General features: G+C 38.5%; 1 protein-coding gene across 1 annotated transcript in view; it reads left to right on the top strand.

The window, feature by feature from the left end:
* LOC142144514 (protein unc-93 homolog A-like) overlaps positions 1-23605 on the top strand; it is a 53844-nt gene that overhangs the window by 23805 nt on the left and 6434 nt on the right. Inside the window, exons 4-7 of the mRNA XM_075203488.1 lie at positions 15798-15935; positions 16863-17077; positions 20675-20810; positions 21367-21498. Coding sequence (XP_075059589.1) covers positions 15798-15935; positions 16863-17077; positions 20675-20810; positions 21367-21498 — 621 coding nt within the window. The remainder of the gene's footprint in view (positions 1-15797; positions 15936-16862; positions 17078-20674; positions 20811-21366; positions 21499-23605) is intronic.

Consider the following 23605-nt stretch of genomic DNA (forward strand, 5'->3'; position numbering starts at 1 on the left):
TATATTTCTCAAGTAAGAGATACATTAATATTTTACATGAGTATTAGTTTTTTGATAAAGCAATTACAATTTTCGGATTTGTAATATCATGTTACAATTTTTTTCCATTTTATACATTTTTTTGCATACATACTTTATGTATTTACCGTTTATGTTTATATAAAACAGAGGGAAACTGTTGCACATCTTTGTTTCATGAAAGGAATATGTTTTCACAAAATATGTCATGTCTTTTACATGTAGGAAGGGCTGGATGGACCAGACACATAGGCTGTTATTATACATTATAGGTCTTCCACTGTGTGTTTTGTGTGTGAAATAATTTGAGGCTGTCTTGTCTACAATTGAGAGATGAAGCGAAGGAGCTGTAGATGCTATTTATAAGCAACTGTGAATCTATTGTTAGCTTTGCCTTCTCCAGCACGACTGATATATCGTAAATGGAAAATACAGTGAAAGATACAATTATAGTTGTCACTCTCTGACATTACCAGTTGTGAAAGATAAGAAAGTATTTAATTGTTGTTTATGCAAGTATTCACCCTACTCTATTATATTCTTATTGTGCAATAATGAAGTTACGTTTGCTAGTAATTGAGGGACTGCAGACTTAGGAAGCTGTCAAACATTGTGTTATTGAAAACAAGTGTATGACATACTTGCCAACTCTCCCTGAATGTCAGGGAGACTCCCTGAAATAGGTAATTTCTCCCTCACTCCCTGAAGAGTCTGGCATTCTCCTTGATGCTGAGCCAGTACAAGACTGTACAATGCCATCTGTGGCATGATGACACAGTTCAGAAATTGTGTCCTATGTCCATGTATTGATGCCTATGGAGGTGGCCATTTTCATGGAGACCAAGATGTAATCAAAGACTGACAGGTAAGACAACATGACTTCAGTAATGGAGACAGAAATGTAAAAGACACTTCAGTCTCTAGAAGTTCATTAGCTGCTTTTCTTTAACGCATAGTTGCCTACTCTCCCGGACCGGGACTATATAAGGACCTATGACTAAACAGCTGGGATTGAGGCTTGATAAAGTCCACAATGTAGTGGATGAAACGCGTTGCCTTGGAAAATTCTAATCATCTGCTGGAGATATATGTGATTTACTTTTGCTACCCATAAAGATCACAGTGACCTATTGCACTTATTGATGTCCCGAGCGGCATCTATGGTCACAGTCATAATAGGAACGAACGGACGGCAGATCTGTTTCTCCCGGACATCTACAGGTGCGCACCTGTCTATTTGATTACTGGATTTCACACGCTGTAATGCGGACAGCACAAATTTGGAGGAGACTCTGATGAGCCATACGCTGCTATACGCCGCTACATGAACAGCATTGGAGGAGATTTCATTGGGACACATTTGACCTTTTGGTGAAACCAGGGGGATTTAAGTAAGTGCGGCATATTTATGCTAACCCCTATCCACTGTCTAGTCTCATTTGATATTTCTTCAACTTCCGATATTGGCGGTTTTTCATCTGAGTTTTTACCCAGCTGGCGATTCATGTCTGTACACAGGACTTTTTCCGGATTGGTACATTCAACTCTATATTGACTATCCATCATAGGGCAAGTAACCTCTATTGCCCCCTTGATTGTGCTATATATTTTGGGACATTTGTTATCAGCTGTACATCTTATTGTCCCTATTGGATGAATTATCCTTATTGTATGGTATGTTTTAATTATTAAAATTGCATGATCTATTTTATACTAGATGTATGTGACTAGACTGGTAGATATAATATCAACCAGCACACATTTAGGTGGATATCTCTCAGCGCTGTACACCCACATATACATGTATATTACACCCTACACTTATAGTTAAATATCTAAAGAAATGGACGAAGGCAGTTTGGTTTCTGTCTCTATAGCCCCCCCCCCCCCCCCGCCCTCCACTTGTAGTTGAATAGAAAAAAAGCAGCCTGGATAGACTGAACAAGATAAAAAATAAATGGACCAAGGTAGTTTGGTGGCTGTCTATAACCCCCCCCCCCCCCCCGCCCTCCACTTGTAGTTGAATAGATAAAAGCACCCTGGATAGACTGGACAATATAAAAAATAAATGGACCAAGGTAGTTTGGTGGCTGTCTATGACCCTCCCGACCTGCACTTGTAGTTGAATAGAAAAAAAGCAGCCTGCATAGACTGTAGAATTAGAATATTAAAAGAAATGGACAAAGGCAGTTTGGTATCTGTCTGCATCAGCCCCCCTCCCCCCCATCCACTTGTAGAAAAAATAGAACAAAAGCAGCCTGCATAGACTGTAGAACTAGAAATTCGAATATGCAAAGAAATGGACAAAGGCAGTTTGGTTTCTGTCTGCATCAGCCCCCCTCCCCCATCCACTTGTAGTAAAATAGAACAAAAGCAGCCTGCATAGACTGTAGAAATAGAAATTCAAATATACAAAGAAGTGGACAAAGGCAGTTTGATATCTGTCTGTATCAGATCCTCTCTCCACTAGGAGTAAAATAGAAAACTATGCAGCCGTTATATAATCTAGAATATAAATAGAAATTGAGAAAGGCAATTTGGTATCTGTCTGCATCATAATCATCTACATCCTCATTAGCGACCTCGTCGCCTACACAAATCTCTCCCTCATCCTCTTCTATTTCCAAAGTGGCATCCTCAATTTGTGTATTACCGGCAACACTCAGGCTGTTCAGGCACACATCAGCAGAACTGCTGAAAGGGTCCCTCTTTATGGGTACACTAACAGAATGCTCACGATTAGACATCCCACTGTTGGATGGACTTTCCACAGGGATTGGTGTCATTTGTGATTCAGAACAAACATTATCCTCTAATGCCTTACTGTTATCTTGCAGCTCGGCTTTGACGCGTAACAGTAGTTGTGCACCACTTGTAGGCTCGGTAACATTTTTTGATCTGCCACTAATAGACAAAGGTGAAGGCCTCATTCTCTCTTTGCCACTGCGTGTGTAGCATGGCATGTTGGCAATTTTTTTTTTTTATCGGCACTTAACTTTTCCTCAGTTACACTTCTTTTTCGCTTCAATACGGTAGTTTTTTTTTGGTGTGTGTTTTCTTGCCTGATTTCAAAAGACGGTGTAGTTTGACATCACCTTTCCCAGATGACGTACTGGGAACACTACCATCAGGACTGGTGACAGAACCTGGTTGCTCATTTTGCTCATATGTGGACTGCTTTGAATCCATTCTGAGCCCAAATCACTTGTAGTGCTACAAATTGTTTTTGACACTGCTGCAAAATAGGACTTTTTTGACAGCCAGATAAATTTTTGCAAAAGAATGGGGGACACCCCAACAGCAAATGGGAGTGCTAAATATATTTTATTAACACTGCTGCAAAATAGGACTTTTTTCACAGCCAGATAAATTTCTGCAAAAGAATGGGGGACACCCCAAAAGCAAATGGAAGTGCTAAATATATTGTTTTTACAGTGCTGCAAAATTGTACTTTTTTTCACAGACAGATAAATTTCTGCAAAAGAATGGTGGATACCCCAACAGCACTTGGAGTGCCAGAAACTAAACAAAAACCCTCCTCTCTTCTCCTCTTACTCTGTAACAACTGGTATTAAGCTTTCAATGGTATTGAATACAACCAATCACTGTCCCTGCGCTAATATAGCCAGTGTGACCTAACCCTGCTTTCTCCCTCTTTCAAATGGCGATGGATTGTTGTGGAGGCAGGTATTTATGCTTTTCAAATCTTGCTCAGAAAAACGAATATGTCACGATGACGTTTTGCCTCGATTTCAAAACCGAACAGGCGGGAGAGTACTGAGCCTGCTCGGCTCGGTACTCGGATACCCTAAATTCGGTAGGATTCGGATCTCGGTGAACCGAGCCCGCCCATCTCTAATATATACACATGTATATATATACACACATATATTATATATATATATATATATATATATATATATATATGTATATATATATATATATATATATATATATATACATTTACATGTATAATATATATATATATATATATATATATATATATATATTTACCTATATATTTCGTACCATGCACATTTAGGCTTTCCCACATCCTTCAAATGTTTATACGCTCTCTGAAAATCAATCTCTTTTTTGCACTTACCTTATCCCTGATTATACTATTAAGACTAATCACCCTCAACTGTCCCAAGTTCCCAGGTCCCGATTAAGGGTTCTGGCCTCCCTAGCCTATTTCAACCGTAGTGCCACCTCACCTGCCCCCTTCAGCCACCTCACCTGCCCCCTTCACCACCTCACCTGTCCATCTGCCGCCCCTCCCACCGAGACATTAGAATGGACTTGCTGTAGAGACCTCTTTTCAGCGCTGTGTATGACAGGCAGTCTGCCAGCGATCGCTGCTTGCTGCCTGTCAGTGTGGCCGCGGGAGCTTCTTACTCTGGTCACATGAGATGTGGAACTCCTGATCCCACGTGACCAGAGCAGGAAGCACCCGTGGTCACACTTACAAGCAGCTAGCAGCGATCGCTGCCAGACTGCCTGTAATGTGATAGTGACAGTCGGGACCGCTCCTTTAGACCAGGGGCGGTCCCGGTGACTCCGGCTGCCACATTTAGAAAAAAAACAAAAAAAAAACATCTCGGCGACGCTGCGCTCGCCTGGCTCCAGTGCCCCAGGCTGCAGCCTGGTCAGCCTATTGGTCGATCAGGCCCTTCAAGTTCCACTCTAATCTACATTTGTTTCTCTTGTTTAAACTGTGCCCTCTTCCACTTAGAATGTACGCTTTCTAATGAGAAGGGTCTGCCATACCCTTTGTTTTAATGTCTGCATTTATTTTGTCTGTCTTTTATGTCCCTGTTTTATGATTAGGGTTAGTAACAAATCTCAGCACTGTACTTAGTTTTTGTTTTCTATTCTACTGTTTGTTGTTAGGGAGATCACATATCCCTTGTATAGCAGCGAGAGTTGCCCATCCCATCACAATTTATTGAATGTTTTCTATAGAGATGGGCGGGTCCGGTTCCCCGAGAACCGAACCCACCCGAACTTTGGGCATCCGAGTACCAAGCTGAGTAGCTCGGTACTCAACCACCCGCTCCGAATCCAAATCGAGGCCGAACGTCATTGTGATGTCATCGGATCTCGGGGCTCGGTTCTCGCGATACTTCAAGATTATAAATACCCGCCTCCACAGCAATCCATCGCCATTTGACAGAGGGAGAGAGCAGGGTGTAGTCACAGGCTGATTAGAGCAGGGACAGAGAATCCAATGTTCTGATTCCAATTGTTGTAACAAAAATCGCCAGAGAAGAGAGGAGGATATAGGTTTTTTTTCTTTTTTCAATATTTGGCACTCCCCAGTGCTTTTGGGATGTCCCCCATAATTGTGCATAAATATTTCTGGCTGTCAAAATTACTATCTGTCAGCAGTATCTATCTAATAATTTTTAGCACTCCACAGTGCTTTTGGGGTGTCCCCCATAATTGTGCATAAATATTTCTGGCTGTCAAAATTACTATCTGTCAGCAGTATCTATCTAATAATTTTTAGCACTCCACAGTGCTTTTGGGGTGTCCCCCATAATTGTGCATAAATATTTCTGGCTGTCAAAATTACTATCTGTCAGTAGTATCTTACCAAATAATTTTTAGAACTCCACAGTGCTTTGGGCTCAGAATGAATTCAAAGCAGTCCACATATGATCAGAATGAGCAACCAGGTTCTGTCACCAGTCCTGATGTTAGTGTTCCCAGTACGTCATCTGGGCAAGGCGATGTTAATCTACACAGTGTTTCGAAATCAGTCCAAAAAACCCCAAAAATAAAATTTACTGTGTTGAAGTGAAAAAGAAGTGTTACAGAGCAAAAGTTAAGTGCCGATAAAAAAAAATTGCCAACATGCCATTCTACACACGCAGTGGCAAAGAGAGAATGAGGCCTTCACCTTTGGCTATTAGTGGCAGATCCCAAAAAGTTACTGAGCCTACAATTGGTGCACAACTACTGTTACGCGTCGAGCGGCAAGATAACAGTAAGGCATTAGAGGATAATGTTTGCTCTGATTCACAAATGACACCAATCCCTGTGGAGAGTCCATCCAACAGTGGTATGTCTAATCGTGAGCATTCTGTTAGTGTACCCATAAAGAAGGGCCCTTTCAGCAGTTCTGCTGATGTGTACCTGAACAGCCCGAGTGTAGTCGCTGATACATAAATTGAGGATGCCACTTTGGAAATAGAAGCGGATGAGGGGGAGATTTGTGGCGGTGATGAGGGCGCTAATGAGGATGTTGATGATTATGATGCAGACAGACACCAAATTGCCTTTCTCAATTTCTATTTATATTCTAGATTATATAACAGCTGAATAGTTTTCTATTTTACTCCTAATGGAGAGGGGATCTGATGCAGACCGATACCAAACTGCCTTTGTCCATTTCTTTGTATATTCGAATTTCTAGTTCCACAGTCTGTGCAGGCTGCTTTTTTTATATTCAACTACAAGTGGAGGGCGGGGGGGGGGGCATAGATAGTGTAGGGTGTAATATACACCCAAAGATGATGGCTACATTGCCAATAATCAAAGATGGAGGAGGTAGACAACCAGGTTTGTCTGTATAATTTGCAGACAAGTGTTCGAATTAAGGACGGCCTACCAGGGATTAAACTGTTTTAATTTATTAGCTTTAGAATTACCTCACTTATCTAAGAAACTGGTGGAGCACTAAATTAGGTTTTTTTAGACAATTTTTTTTTTATTTTTTTCGAAAATAGCAAAACAAAACCAAACAAAACCAAAACCAAAACCAAAACACGCAAGGGTCGTTTTGCAAAACCAAAACCAAAACACAAAGGTAATCCAGATCCAAAACCGAATACAAAACCAAAACACGGGGGTCAGTGACCATCTCTAGTTTTCTATAACATCCCTGTTTTATGTATGCCGTGTTTAACAAACTGTACTGTGCAAGCATTGTGGCACCTAACAAATCTCCGATAATAATAGTAGTCGTTCATTAGCAATGATACATTTCCTAGATAAAGCAATTAATTGAAGTGCCTGTAAAGAGCAAACTGATAGAGACTTCTTGGTAGAGAATGTTAAGTCTAGTATTGTTGGTACCCAAATCTCAGGGGTATATCATTTCTTGCTGTATCTCAGTTAAAACTGGTTGAGAAGATACTGAAAAATCAATTAACATGTACATTTACAAAATAAGTACTAGAATTACTTCTTTTCGGCATAAAAATAAAATAATTACAAGCACTTAACAAATATGACAGTGCGTTACTAAACATGCCTGATGCAGCAAGATCTCACAGTCAAAGGCAAAATGCAGACTTTACCAATTACAGATTTTTTTTAAAAAAAGATTAGGACACGGCTATGGTTCCCAGCTTAGGATGATCTACAATCTAGCTCCCTTTTTCTCCAGTTATCCCAAGAAATTGTTGTGGAAATTACCTCCAGAGGCTATATTCAGTGTAGATGCTGTGTGTGAACAACTGTTTTGTGTACTGTTACCTTCTCTATCTTCAGTATAACTGATATATCCTAAAATGAAAAACACAGTGAAAGATACTGTTATTGTTGGCACTTTTTGACATTATTAGACTCCAAATATAAGAATATAGGGCCTGATTCATTAAGGATCTTAACTTGAGAAACTTCTTATTTCAGTCTCCTGGACAAAACCATGTTAAAAATGCAAATTAGTAATCTGTTTTGCACATATGTTAAATACTGACTGTTTTTTCATGTAGCACGCAAATATCAACTTTAAATTTCAGTGTACAAATAAGCTATCAAATATTTGTGTGCTACATGAAAAACAGTCAGAATTTAACTTATGTGCAAAACAGAATACTAATTTGCACCCCTTGCATTGTAACATGGTTTTGTCCAGGAGGCTGAAATAAGAAGTTTCTTTAGTTAAGATCCTTAATGAATCAGGCCCATAGTTCATAAATGTTTTATACAAGTATTTACTATACTCATTTGTTATATCCTTATCGTGCAATATTGAATCACTTTTCCAGTAAATGGGGTCTGTAGACTTAGGGGTTGTAGTTATTCATATACAAATAGAAAAGCACAACAAATATAATTTTTCTAATAACAAATCCAGCTAAAGCTTGCATATTTTCACCTGGTGAAACCATGTTGAGATGCAGGGGATGCAAATGCAATATATTTTGCATACAAGGAAAATGCTGCCTGTTTTTGCATGTAGCATAGAAATACTGGGCAGCTTTAATATTGCGATTTAACGTTGGGTTAGATTGCTCCACCTCCCACATCTGTCCACACATTTAAAATTTGTCCCCACCTTCTGCAGCACAACATGATTTTACAAAGGTGCAAAATGGCAGCTTTCTACCAGCTTCACTCTTAACTCTCTGAATAAGAATGAAGTAGTTAAAAATACATATATCAATACAATCTACACAGTACTTTATTAATTTATATGTCAACACATTCTAGAACAAAGCACCCTATACCTTTTTGATCTGTCATATGCACATCCGCTTATCCCTTAAATTAATATGATACAAACTCAGCATATTTAAAACATACAACAATTTTATGTCCCAGAGACAGTGTATTAGACTTAATAAGGCCTGCAATGCTTAGTGTATTTTTGAAAGTCTATAGCAGTGGTCGAGGTGGGCCGTTATACAATGGTATACCATACTTCCACCTCTGCCACTGCTTCCAAAAGGAATGATAAGTCATCTTCCACTTCCAATGTATCCACTACCACAGCATCCCCCTCCACATCATAGCGTGCAGCCTAGCAGAGTGGTTGCAATCACGCCCACCCCTTCCCCAGCAGTGTGGCTTCGATCACAGCTTTCCCCTTGCAGTGCAACAACATTTTTACATTACATACATATAGTCTATTCACTCGCTGAGTGAGGCACAAGTAAGAGGGGTATATAGATGATGAATGAAGAAACAGGAGAGCAGCAGAGAAGCGATTAAGAGTAGGAATGTCCTAAGAGACAACAATGGGGAAGCAGAAAAGGGAAAATAAATGAGTTAGGGGGAAGAAAGCTGCAGGAGGTTAAGTAAGAGAAAAGGGAAAGATGTTGCAGAGGAACAAGGCTAACAACAAGGTGAGGGAAACAAGGGGCGACGATGTTGCAGCGGGTTAGGTGAGAGGGACAGGGGGGAAGTTGCTGCAGGGTGATAGGTAAGAGGGACAGGGGAGAAGATGGTGCAGGGGGATAGGAAAGTGATACAGGGGAGAAGATGGTGTACTGCAGAAAGATAAGTGAGAGGATCAGGGGAGAAGATGGTGCAGGGGGCTAGGGGAAAGGGACAGAGGAGAAGATGGTGCAGGGGGATAGGTGACAGGATCACAGGAAAAGATAGTGCAGGGGGATAGGTGAGAGGAACCAGGGAGAAGATGGTGCAGGGGAATAGGTGAGTGTGACACGGGAAAAGATGGTGCATTAGGATAGGTAAGAGCAACAGGGGAGAAGATGGTGCAGGAGATATGTAAGAGTAACAGGTGAGACAAAGTTGCAGGGGGATAGGTGAGAGGGTCGGTGAAGAAGATAGTGCAGGGGATTAGTTAAGAGGGATAGGGGAGAAGATGGTGGAGGGGGATAGGAAAGTAGTACAGGGGAGAAGATGGTGTAGGAGGGTAGATAAGAAGAACAGAGGAGAAAATGGTGCAAGGTGATATGTAAGAGGAACAGGTGAGAAGATGATGCAGGGGATATATGATAAGGTCAGGTAAGAAGATGGTGCAGGGGATTAGGTGAGAGGGACAGGGGAGAAGATGGTGAAGAGGATAGGTGAGAGGAACAGCAGAAAATGTGGTACAGGAGGATACATAAAAGGTAAAGTGTGATGGGAGAACCAGCTTAAGAATGAAAGTGTCAGGGATACAGACACCATTTTGAAATAGTTGATCATATTTTATAGTGATAGTTTAGGATAAATGACGCTTAAAAAAAGGAGGGAGAGCTAAACAGTGCTAAAGAGCAAATGTAAGAGACAGAGAAGAGGAACATCTTAAGTGAAAAATCAGCTTGGGCAACCTATGGCACCCCAGTTGGTATGGATCTACAAGGCAAGTCAGGAAGGGAATACTTGGATTTGTAGTGAAACAACAGGTGAAAATCCAAAAGATGCCTACATTGGTGCTAGAGGAGTGTATATTTCAAGCTTGGGGATATCCCAATAGTCAATGTGTAAAATGACTGCTCATGTCAAACTTTTTTTAGGATAATTTCTATTGATTATTCAATGGATGCACATCTTGCTTAGATTCTTAAAAATTCTTACCAGTTGCCATGTAGATGTTGTAACAAAACTTTAAGGCTTTGGATATTCATGCTCCCCAATTACTCAAACAGTTTCATAAGAAGTTTCCCAACAAACCCTTTTAGGGTGTCCAGAGTCCACCCTTATGGCCGGGGGTACTGTAACTAGAGATGATCACTGACCACCGTGTTTTGGTTTTGTATTCGGTTTTGGATCTGGATTACAGTCGTGTCTTGGTTTTGCAAAACCGCTATTGCGTGTTTCGGTTTTGGTTTTGTTTGGTTTTGTTTTGCAATTTGTTAAAAAATTCCATTTTTGTAGCTTAAAATAACATAATTTAGGTATTATTTTGTACCTACATTATTAATAACCTCACTAACACTAATTTGTAGTCATTTCCATTCAATTTTGACCACCTCACAGGTCACAATATTATTTTCATATACTTTCAGCCAAATACTGCAGCGAGCTGGCTGGATGTTAAGTGACAGAGCAACAGCACAAAGACCATGGAGTTTATATCACATCTAGAAAACATTGCCATACACCAGTGTCACAAACTCACCGGTACACAAATAACATCATTGTCATCAACATCCTCATCCTCTTGCAATTCCAAAATAGCATCCTCAATTTGGGTATCAATGCTTTTAGTGTAGCAATCTGAGCTTTATTAGTTAATGAGATGTCTTACAGCAATTTGCAGTACATTCAGTAAGTAAGACCACTCAGGTTGCTTATATATTTATCCACTAATTTTGTAATAGCGTCTATAAGATAACTGTCATTTTCTTTGAATTTGGATGCAACCATACTGCAGCAATTGCTCCTAGCAAGTCCAGTTTCAAATACCATGTCAAATCCTTTCCTTTCAGTAAATGACTTATGTCAGATTGAATTAATGTATAAATTGGATATATTACATTAAATCGGATACATTGTAGTTTATGCAATGTCTATCTATAGTGTAAACATAGTGTAAACATTTTATATTTTGTCATTTTCTCCCAATTACTGATGTCATATGATAATGTTATGAAGGTCATGATGGCTACACAGTAATATAAATTCTAATCTGCTAAGAAAATATATAATTCACAATAACAAATAACCATTTTCACTCTCAGGCTCCCACTACTACTCTTTTGGTTCCGGTCATAAGAATAAAAATTGTGTGAAAATCATTACCTGGTGATATTGTTCTGATCTGTTTACATAAGTCCTAAACATAAAAGTACCCTGACTGACTCACCTTCACCTGTCAGTCAGACATGGTCTCAGTACTTTGCTTGTTGTGACTGGAGCGTTCAGTAAAGGGAACACATGTAAATCAGACTGGTGTATAGTTAAGTATAATCTCCAGTACAGCTCAGTGCATAAGTTCCTGACAAGGAGGAGACACTGCTCTGACAGCCAAACCCCTTCCTGTTTCACCTTAAAGACACAGCAGACTAATCATGATACATTACAAAACTCGCAAGATACGGGATCGGACGACGTCACGATGACGTTCGCCTTGATTTGGAATTTGAATTGGCGGTAAGGTACCGAGCCGACTCGGCTCGGTACTCGGATAGCCTAAGTTCGGGTGGGTTCGGTTCTCGGGGAATCGAGCCCACCCATCTCTAACTGTAACTAAACTTACTGTTCATGTTTCCATGTTGGCCTCTCTGTGCTTCTCTCTGCAATTTTCAGCAGCTGGGCTCGGATCGCGCTGATTGGACACTCACCTTTCACTCGTTCCAGCATTGGTCTCGTAGTGTTGTGATCGGCTCTCCGATGTGATTACATAATCGGGTCTCTAGGGCGGGTGATTCAAACTTTCTCCTATTTAAACCTGTACTGACACTTGCTCTGTGTCAGTGCAACTCGTTTGCTGTGCCTCTGACTCTCCGTCATTCTCTGTTGATACCTTTACCTTTGGATCTCCTTGTGTACCAGTATCGCCTGTCTGACCAAGTCTGTGGAACATCCTCGTGTACTTCATATCTTCATATCTGATATCTATGTACCAGTTCCTGGCGTGTCTGACTACTCTCTGCCTGATATCCGTGTACCAGTTCACGGCGTGCCTGACTATTCTCGGCCTGATATTCATGTAGCAGTTCCCAGTGTGTCTGACTACTCTTAGCCTGATATCTGTGTATCAGTTCCCAGCGTGTCTGACTACTCCCAGCCTGATTCCTCCACTGCATAATTCCGCGTCTGCTGTTCTCTAGAGACCTTCTCCTTTGATTTAGACCTAGTTTTACATTCTGAGGGCGGCGACCTGCGTGTTCCCGGCAGTTAAGTCCATCCCGCCTTGCGGAGGTTCTTGGTGAATACCGGGGACTCCACATCACTGGCCTGCCAGCGCTAATCAGGATGTATATAGGGTACTGACTTTTAACAGATGTGAAGTCTGAGATGTTTCAAGGTGTAGGAGAGATACAGCAGAAACACAAGGAAGAGAAAGCTGCATCACAGAAAAAGCACAAATAGTACTGAAGGATGGTTGGAAATGCACAGACACAGATTTGGGGAAGGGGGGAGTCATTTGGGCAGGGAGGGGACAAGTATTTTAATAAAAATATTATTCAAACTACCAAATTCAATTCAATTATATATTCCCTACTTCTACATTTCCACTTCAATCACTCGTCAATAGTATATAAATGTGTATCTACACAGGCTTACAATATGCTGTCATTCTGAGATTACAGTATATGCTTCCATAATGAGGCTAGTCATATATATTGTGGACTCTAGGATTAGACATTGAGATGCGCCGTTTATGCCATGGAACAGCCTCTATATGATGGTCAGTTGCGTCTTAGCATTGACGTTATGGCACAAAGTAAAAACTGTTTACAATTTTACCTTTAGCATTCAAAGTATTCTCTTTTATGGTGCAATAGGTATATCCTTCATAACATCCTGTCACCATGGATGGTATACCAAGCAGATTCTTGCTGAAGTGTTTATGTTGTGTATTTGCCCTAAGGGTCATACTGCAGGTTTCTGTCATTCTGTATCCTTGTATGTATATTAATGTTCATTTATTTCAGTGTTTCAAACTCTAGTTGCATCTCTTAGACTGTGTACACTGTATTCGTGTCTGTTATTACACAGGTGCCAATGTCTATATTTGAAATCTATAAATTTGATATGTTTTCTGCCTTTGAAGTTATAGCTTGTTGCCTTAGGTCGGAGTGTAAATCACTTATGTTTGTATTATGTTTTTAGACTGTTGCTTATGTTTTGTTTTCATATTACTGAAAGACCCTGTATCACAATCCCCCTTTATGTATTAGATAGTCATAAAAACAATATAATAGTAATAGATCATACCACAACCATAGGATATAGATTAATAATGAGTGTGGAATGTATAGCCAATAGAAAATGTGTAATGCTAGATACCACCAGATACCTTAAATGTCTGGGTTGGGTACGTATTAATGATCCTAAAAATGACGACAGTCCTACGAGAAAAACCCGAATTCTGACAAGAACTTATACAATATAAGCAGACTTACCTGAACACCAAAGCTCAAGGTCTTTGATGAAAGCGACATGCTGACAGGCAGTCATTCCGAAGACACAGGACTCCGGAACTTCAGTTTGACGTCAGCGCGACTTACATCAATGTTAATTTAAAGCGGCACTGTCTGGACCCCGCAGGCTAAGTGTTAAAACACTTATTAAAGCGGCAATGTCTGGACTCTGCAGGCTAAGTGTTAAAACACTTAGCCTGTGGCGTCCAGACATTGCCGCTTTAAATTAACATTGATGTAAGTCTCGTTGACATCAAACTGAAGTGCCGGAGTCCTCTGTCTTCGGAATGACTGCCTGTCAGCATGCCACTTCCATCGGAGATCTGCAGCATCGGTGTTCAGGTAAGTCTGCTTATATTGTATTCTTTTTTTGTCAGAATTCCGACAGACTAAAGCCTGTCAGAATTTTCAGGATCGTTAATTACCACTTAAATGTCTAAACCGGAAAATAGGAATGCAAACTTTCAGGGCGCTGAGGTGTCTTTGATGGATAAGACTACAAATGAAAGATTAATCGGCAGAGAACAGAATAGAACAGAATACTTACATTTCATACACAATGTCTTTGTTCAGCATATATTGTATTAATGTTATGTACTCTGCCAAGTTAGGCTTTCTTTGTAAATGTGCCTGGCAAAGGAGCCTCAAGGCCTGATTTAGAGTTACACATATCTTACACTTGTGATCCCTTGTGTTTGGAGACAATGTTAACGTGCAAGTGTGGTACGGTGAGGGGATGTAGATGCAAGTTAAGCGTGCCCACTAAAGATTTGTCTTGTTTTGAGTTACACAGGTCATGAAATATGTTAACTTATAGATCTGTCGCAAAAAGGGCATCTTTACATTAAACTTTAAATCCGTGACCTGAAAATTTCCCTTGCTTTTTCTGATAACCCATTAAATTTATCACTTTTAAAGTTTTACTTTACCACATAATTGTGTCTACTACCACAGAGAAATGCCTTTATACCACAAAATAAATACCTAATAAAGTTGAACAGTACTGTAATAGTAAATGTGATTTGATTGATGTAGATTTCAACTATGACTGCATAGATAGTAAAATATGGCACATTCCCTATTGTATGAATTTATGAACTTGTCATGTAAGGTAGCCTTGTAAAGAACTGTAATTGTAATTGCAAAGTGATGAGAATGTCTAATAGTTGGAGACAAAGCAAACACACTTCATGAACTTTGAAGTCTTAAACTGATACTTTCAAACTCAATAGCAATTTCTATTATTAATGAATAATAAACAATTTACACAGCATTACATTAGTGAGCGTGCTTAACACCAAAGGAGGTCTGCACTGAGGTAAGATATTAGCATAAACTTAAAATAAAACTCACAGTGACACTTTGCCAATTAAGTTTATGTATTTTCCATTATGACCACCGGTGGTTAAAACTCCTTTCTATTTTCAGAGTTAAACTATCTTTCTTCCACTTGCAGTGAATGTTCTATGTTTGTTAAGCAAATCTATGGATATATATATATATATATATATATATATATATATGTATATATTATTGTATATATAAACTATAGACAATTTTTTTTTGACAACCCAAAGATTGTTTTAGAATGCAATCCTTACATTCCTTTTGGATTGCCTTAATGCCTCCGAACCCTCTCAAGTTCCTCTATGTCACTTGTATAGACAGGTACCAAAGCCCATACCTTGTTTACAAAATGAGGTCTGACTAATGAGTAGTTATCCCCCTGTTGAACAGCGTGGTATTATAACATGGGCTGCACGATTATCCTAAAACACATTAATTTTATGACATAGAGGATAGCAAACTTTAATACAGTCATGGATTAAGTCATGGTGCTTCAGATGATAGCCAAATTTCTTCCTGGAAATTAACCAATAATACCTTGCCATAACACAACTAAAAGCAATGCTTAGAAACTTATAGCCTATATATAGTGTAGATTAATAAATCAAATTCCAGATTTTAAAGATAATATTAATAATTTGTGTTGTTTTATTGCAGTGGTATATGAAAATGCTAGCTTCTCTCACTGTGGGCCAAATAATTGTCCTGCACTTGCTGCTGGACCTAACAACTCTACAGCACCACCTTCTGGTGTATCAGACAACGTGCGTTACACTCTGATGGGCATTTATACTGGTAAGTGTGATTCACATAGTAACAACTACTGTGTAATAAAAAAAATCGACATATTATTGCATTCAATTATGCCCTATCCAAATAAATAAGCCACAATCCCTAGCTACACAATCATGCTCACCGTTAATATCCTCACTCCAGCTCCCACCCAAGGTTCTAGTCAAATAAGTCTCTAGTATTCTAGTTATATTTAGCCCTTACACAGCTGCACTCATTGAGTTGTAGTCAATCCCTGGAGTCTGAAGCCAATAGAGAAATAGCCTAGTTCTCCAAGAACCCTAAGCCCTCCTTCTTAAACAAAATTATTAACATCCCCTTATTAATCTCCCTAAGCTTCCTCCTTCTGATGTAGTGTGTGGGACGGACAGATAGAATTTCATAAAATATTTAATTGAAGTTCCTTGTCTTTAGCTTTTGTTCTGAATTCCAAGAACATTTTCAACATAATTGCAAACTGATTCACTAGTCTTAGAAACATGGATAAGGTCCTGGTTGGGAATTGAACTCATGGCCCTTGTGACCAGCGCTATGAGGCAGAAGCATTAACTACTGAGCTACTGTTCTGCCCGATATTTCCTTCTCTCTCGCCACTTTGCCAAGTAAACTGAACTTTCAAAGTATTGTATTGGTATTTTGTTGTGTATGCTGGGGTGGTGATATCAAGGAAAGGGCAACCACAGTATTTTGTTGTGAATGTTTAACTGTACAGCATGCATAGGTATGGTATGCTTCTCAAGAAAATGTACATTTTTCTTAGAACTATATAATCACCTGAACAAAGCTCCATCTATATAGTATATAGTTCCAGCTAGAGCTTTTGTTAATTTTTAGCGGTATAATATCATTTCTAACTTTATATGCATATTTATACAAAAAATGAAAGTAATGGTTCAATATGATATCCCCTTAATTTGTATATTTTCACAGGCTGTGGGGTGCTTGCTGTTCTACTTATTGTAATTTTGTTGGATCAAATTGATTTAAAAGAAAAAGAGAAAAATGAAACGGAAGCCAAACCATCTGCCTGGATGTCATTACTTAGCACCATACGCCAACTCAAAGATATACGGCAGTGGCTCCTTATACCTTTGACAATGTTCAGTGGTTTCCAGCAAGGATTTCTTTCAAGTGACTACACCAAGGTGTGAACTGTGGTAAAATTAAGGTTAATCAGTATTGTTAGTTCATTTTGAAAATTTTAATTTAGTTAAAATATCCATGTAACTAAGTAGGATCACACATTCAAGGTCAGAGTTGCATGATATGAATGTAAAACACACAAAGATACAAGGCTTATATAAATTGATTGACTTATATAATGAACAGAGAGTAAAAAGAGTATTCTTTTGAATCAAGAATGTGAAAGGGAAATTAATAGGGTGAAAGATACTAAAAATGAAATAATTCATAAAAAGTTACCTATTACTATTTAACTTACTTTATTGCTAAACTTACAGCTTAAAGTGTAATAAACAGCTACTGCAACACTGACAATAAGTTGTAACAAGTTCCTACTTTACCTACTAAATAAATGGGTATGATAAAAAGCACATTTAATTGTATTTATTTTTCACAAAATATTAATATTTTTATTATTATGTTACAGCTATATTAGGTGCACAGGGCAACCAAATTTGAAAAAAGTCCTAGGAGTATATTTACTAAACTGCGGGTTTAAAAAAGTGGAGATGTTGCCATAGCAACAATCTGATTCTAGTTTTCATTTATTTAGTACATTCTACAAAATGGCAGATAGAATCTGATTGGTTGCTATAGGCAACATCTCCACTTTTTCAAACCCACAGTTTAGTATATATACCCCATTTTCAAGGCTGCAATTACCTTGAATAGTCACACTACTATTGCAGGAGATGTGCAATACATTTAGCACCTTATTTGAGTGTGGCCCCCTATCAATAAGATATCATATGCAACAATGCCCCAGCGCTCACAAAAAAACAAACAAAAACAGCACTCTAAAATCTGTTATAACTAATAGAAATATATAAGGCAGAAATAAAAGCCACAGAAATCAATAAATTGACATTATAAAATTATTTAAATTTTATACAAGTAGATTAAATTTATAAAAAAGCTGAAACATACAATCTAAAATAGTCTGAAGACTCTAACATTATATGTACAACTTGGATATTATAAATTCTATATGCATATTCTAATGGTATATGTATGTATTGATATAAGTTTTATATATCTATCTATATCTATTCTTATGTATCGAATGGTGTTAATACTATTTTTTGAATATATAATTTTAGAGTTCTTTCTTGTGTTTATTGAATGTGAAAGAGTGCTTTCAGTCACTAAAGAAAATTGATACAACTGATGTGTAGATAACTAATTAATGGACTAATTATTCAAAAGGTACCTCCATTTGTTAAGGATTACTATTTAAGGAAGGTGTACTGAACTTTCCACTATGCTTTGAAAAAGCTCTTCTTGAACGAAACGCGTCAACGGATGCCAAGTGGAGGGGATGCTGATCTGGAAAACAAAAAGAAAAAGAAGTCTGTTTGTCCATAAGGAAACTTCAATATGCTGTGATTGAGTAGCTTGGAAGTGCAGCGGAGTAGTGACTCTAAGGGGCTGATTTAATTCGGACAAGTTATTCTAGGAATAACGCGGCGCTAAAAGTATTACGTTAATACGGTTATTTTTAGCATAGGGAGCTGTGAGCAAAAGTCAGCATTAAAATTACCGTACTAACAGTTATACTGCACACTTTTATCACAGTAACGGTAATAGTGCGCAGGCTGCGTTATTCCTAGAATAAATCAGCCAAATTGAATTGGCCCCTAACAGTGTAGATCACCCAGAGCGGTGAAGGATCTCTCATCTTGTGGCCACTGAGAGTTATTACAGCACAATGAAAGGACCTGTCATATTTTGCTGGAGAAGCTCTGTGAAATCTCTGTCCCAGGATCTGGGTAATTTGAACTGAGCAACTGAAATCTTAAGGTACTACAAAAGTACAAAGATTATTTGTTGTGTTCGCTGCTAGCTGCATACTTGATGTCAGAAGATACTGTCCCAGAATCTGGGTAATTAAATAAGCAGCTTAGAGACATGGAGACTTTGTATTAAGTTATTTTTTTTTATCTTTTATATTGGTGTTATCCCCGGATCTGGATAATGAATTAATAAGCAGACATCACCGCATATTGAACAAATCGTGATATTTTACATGTCACTGTATGTGGTAGAGCGATTTCTTAGCTCTATTATTATAACAACGGAGTCAGTTATTTCAGAGATTGGAGGCTAGATTTACTAAGCTGCGGGTTTGAAAAAGTGGGGATGTTGCCTATAGCAACCAAACAGATTCTAGCTGACATTCTGTAGAAGGTACTAAATAAATAAAAGCTAGAATCTGATTGGTTGCTATAGGCAACATCCCCACTTTTTCAAACTTGCTGCTTAGTAAATCTAGCCCTTGGTGTTTTAATTAAATAGCTAAAACTATTTATGTAACACAAGAAATATGTGAATTTTAGATACATATACTAAATTGAGATATTGTGTTGCTTTGATGAATCTTTTATGTAGGACGACGCTCCTGTTTGAGATTGAGACAAATCATGTGCACAGATAGATTTTATCAGTGGTAATCGTCTTAACGGTTATGAGAACCCCAACACGCTTGACACCTACATCGAAATTCCGATTTGACCAAAAAATGAATCCAATATAAACAGACTTACCTGAAACCGAAGATCCAGCTTTCCGATGGCAGCGTATGCTGACAGGCAGTCATTTTAAAGAGCCAGCTGACTGGCACTTCCCAACCCGATTTTATAACTCAATAGGACAACATCCAAGTTTTACATATAATGTTAGATGCTTTAGATTATATTAGATTGTATGTTTAAGGTTTTTTTATAGATTTAATATACTGATATGAAATAAAAATAATTTTATAACGGCAATTTATTGAGTTTTGTGACAGTTTTTTTGTGGTTTCTTATGAAAGGAGATCAATTGCCAACTCTCCTATTGTTACAGCAGCCTTATCTATTTGTTATGATTGTTTTTTTAATAATATTAAGTACTGATTTTTATTATATGGTTTTTTATTATATAAATTTTATTACATTTATATATTTTTCTTAATAAGTGTCCTTTCTGCACCTGAAGAAAATTGTTCTTTGTTTTAGTGCCCCAAATCTGCATTCATACACTGAAACCTACACTGTTCCCATCTTTGCAAACATCATTGACTAGTTTGTAGATAGCTGTAAGGGTTTTATATAAGACACACTAAATTGCTGAAACTGAAGAATAGGAGGTTTTTTTGTGGGGAGTAGGGGGTTTACCATATTGGACATTTTGATTAAAACAGAGCAGTTAAACAAATAAACATCTATTTTGTTTTAATCTAGAAAGAAACAATATTTGGCATTGTTAACCTCTCATTAGATATGTTTCTTGAAGTGCACAATTATTTGTCAGGTTAAAGCTATATGTACTAACATGATACTAATATGGGTAGTAGATCATAAATGGACTCATATACAATTTATGTGCACACTCTATGAAGAAGTACACTTAGCACTTTACTCACTTGATCTAAAAGTAAGGTTACAACAAGGAAAGCACATTATATGTAGGATATTAAAACAAATTAGAGTTTCTTTCTTCTGATCATCTATTTAAAGTGCATGGAAATATTAGTATCTTTTATATCAATCAGTAAAATTGTTTATTTTCGACTTTTCCAGGCCTATGTTACCTGCACCTTGGGGATACAGTTTGTAGGATATGTGATGATTTGCTTTGGAGCGACTAACGCCATTTGTTCTATGCTCTCTGGAAAATTATCCCAGTACACTGGACGGATTGCACTTTTTATGCTGGGTAGGACATTAAATACCCTATTACATTAGGAAATTATTACTAAATGTATGTTGCTGATTTTGTGATTAATACTTGAAGTACTTAGGCTTATCAAAATGCAAAATAGAAATATCTAACATTTATTTAGGCAGTCCACGGAAATAAAAACAATGGGGCACTTATCTGACCATTTTTAGGTATATTTAGACTTTGTGTCTTTTGGATTTCTACTTACTGTATGTGAGAGCTCCTAAGTTATTTCAACATAATTGACTCTTTGGGACATATTCAATTGTTGTTTTTCCGCGCAGTTAATACGGTAATTTGTAGCTGGATTTCAGCTCTCGGCTCAGGGAGCTGCGACCTGAAATCCAGCGAGTAAATTACCGTATTAACTGTTTTTCCGCGCACGATTACCGTAATAACGGTAATCGTGCACGGACCGCTGGATTTTCGGCATTTCCGCCGACAATTGAATACGCCCCTTTGACTATTACAAAGGAAACAAATAAAAGATGTGTTCATATGCTGTACAGTATTTCCACTCATAAAAAAACATTTTTTATCCTCTTTACAGCTGCAGCTACAAGTTTATCTTGTATAATTGGATTGTTGCTTTGGAGTCCTAATCCCAATCAGTTTGCAGTATTTTTCATATTTCCTGCTCTGTGGAGTATGTCAGATGCGATCTGTCAAACCCTTCTGAATGGTCAGTCCCTTTAATTATTCTAAATAAGCAAAGTTGCGAAATGTAGGTGAACAAAATGTTTGCTTTTTCATTAAAAATAATTACTGTGATGTATTTTTTATGTGTTATGCTTGTTTATAAAACATTTTAGAACAATTTAGATGTTTGACAATTGGTTCCAAATCAACAAACAGTAATAATAATGTACTTGAAAGATTTCCCACCCATTTTATTAAGCTTTAATCCCAGATAGCTTATTTTAATATTAAACAATGCCAAAGTTTGCCTTATAACTTATATTTTGAGTACTATCCCTCATGGCTCTGTAGTACTTCAGAGTACTGGCTGTTCGCTGTTATGCTATAACTTTTGAGGAAGTTCCTAGGTCCTGGCTTCTTCTAACACCCGTGCTGATCATAATAAGCTATACAGCACATTATAGCATGGTTCATATTATAATGAGCTAATAATGTGAATTATTATATTGTGCTGTCACCGGTCAGTACAGTGTTGTCCAGTTTATTTGGGATTGAGGGGCATATTTTTTCCCTTACTCACATAGTAAATTATATTACGCTCAACATAAAATAAATCTCCAATAAATTACGCTAATAATACAATTTTACAAACACAGTCATAACCCATCTATTAATGTAGGCAGATACTGATGCACACCACAAAACCCTTTTAGCACACTGTTCAAGAATGTGAATGTCACATCAAAGTCCAATCTTTAGTACCACTGCTTTGTAATCAAATACATTTTTATTTTTTTGTTATAAAATACTGTAGTTTAGCCTCATTTATAGCTTCTGTTAACCATGTGGAGTGTGAAGACATCGGAAATGTCTTTATTACAAGTGACAATTCTGTATGTTTCTATTAGATTGCTTGCAGTGTGCCAGGAAAGGTGCTCCTCCGCTGATGTGCACCATGGAAGAAGAGGTCCCATTCTAAATGTATAGAATTAGACCCAGTGACTTCTTGCGCAAAGCTGATGCAAACTTCATTTATTTTTGCAATATGGAACTGGCTACACTTCCCTCGCCAGGGCAAAGAACACCCCTACAAATATGCCCTCTCTACCCCTTTATCTTCTTAAACTCTGCAAAAGGGAATCTGCAAACCTAAGCGGATCTAACTCCACTTGTGCAAACTAAGGTACACAGCAGGTAGAATGCTACATTTGCACATTTTGTCATTTGTAAATTACCTCAAATAACAATTCAATCCACAGTGGCGCACGCAGGGGGGGTTTCTGAGTCTCCTGAAACCCCCCCTGCGCTAACTAAGTGGCCGCTATAGCTGCACTGTCCTATACAGCAGCCGCGGCGCTGTCAAAGAAGCGTCCGCGGCGGTGCTATAGTGTATACAGCACCGCCGCGGACGCTTCTTAGACAGCACCGCGGTTGTTGTATAGGACAGCGCTGAAGAAACGGAGCTGCTGCGCATGCGCAGCAGCTCTCGCGGGGGGTGGGGGTTTTTTTGGGTCGGGGGGGAACCCCCCCGACAATCCTCCGTTCGCCCCTGATCCACCATACCGGAACTAGACAGACAATATGACCATGCATACAAAAAGACAATGGATCTGATTCATTAGGGCACGCGTTCTTAGCGTAAACCGAATTCATTATTATATGCTGTATTTAGGCTTTGCGCACTGGCAAATTCATCAAGGCATGGATCTCTAGATAAGTGCGCGGATGAATTCATGTGCAGGGCTGCTCTGTTCAACTCTACTACACAGAACGCAGCAGTATACATACCTGTCTGCTCCTGCAGAGCCGGTGGGTTCAGCGACATTAGAGCTTCCGGACCTGCAGGCTTTATACAGTGTAAAAAGATAGAACTAAAAAAAATATGCATGGGATCCCCCTTCCTAATGATATATTAACCCTTGTGCTGCCAGCCTATTGCTGGTAGTCGCAAAATCGGGGAGGAACAATGCGTGACGTCCTCCGATTTTACGATAACCAGCACTAGGCAAACTAGTCAATGCTAGTTGCACTATATCAGAGGAACCTGCAGCGTGGAGTTCCCCTGCCAGTATGACACACAGCCCCAGGCTGGAATCCCTAGGGAATGAGGTCCACAATAAAAATGTGCGGACCCCCCTCTAGGGCTACTA

Source organism: Mixophyes fleayi, chromosome 3 (genome assembly GCF_038048845.1).
Source record: "Mixophyes fleayi isolate aMixFle1 chromosome 3, aMixFle1.hap1, whole genome shotgun sequence".
Classification (NCBI taxonomy): domain Eukaryota; kingdom Metazoa; phylum Chordata; class Amphibia; order Anura; family Limnodynastidae; genus Mixophyes; species Mixophyes fleayi.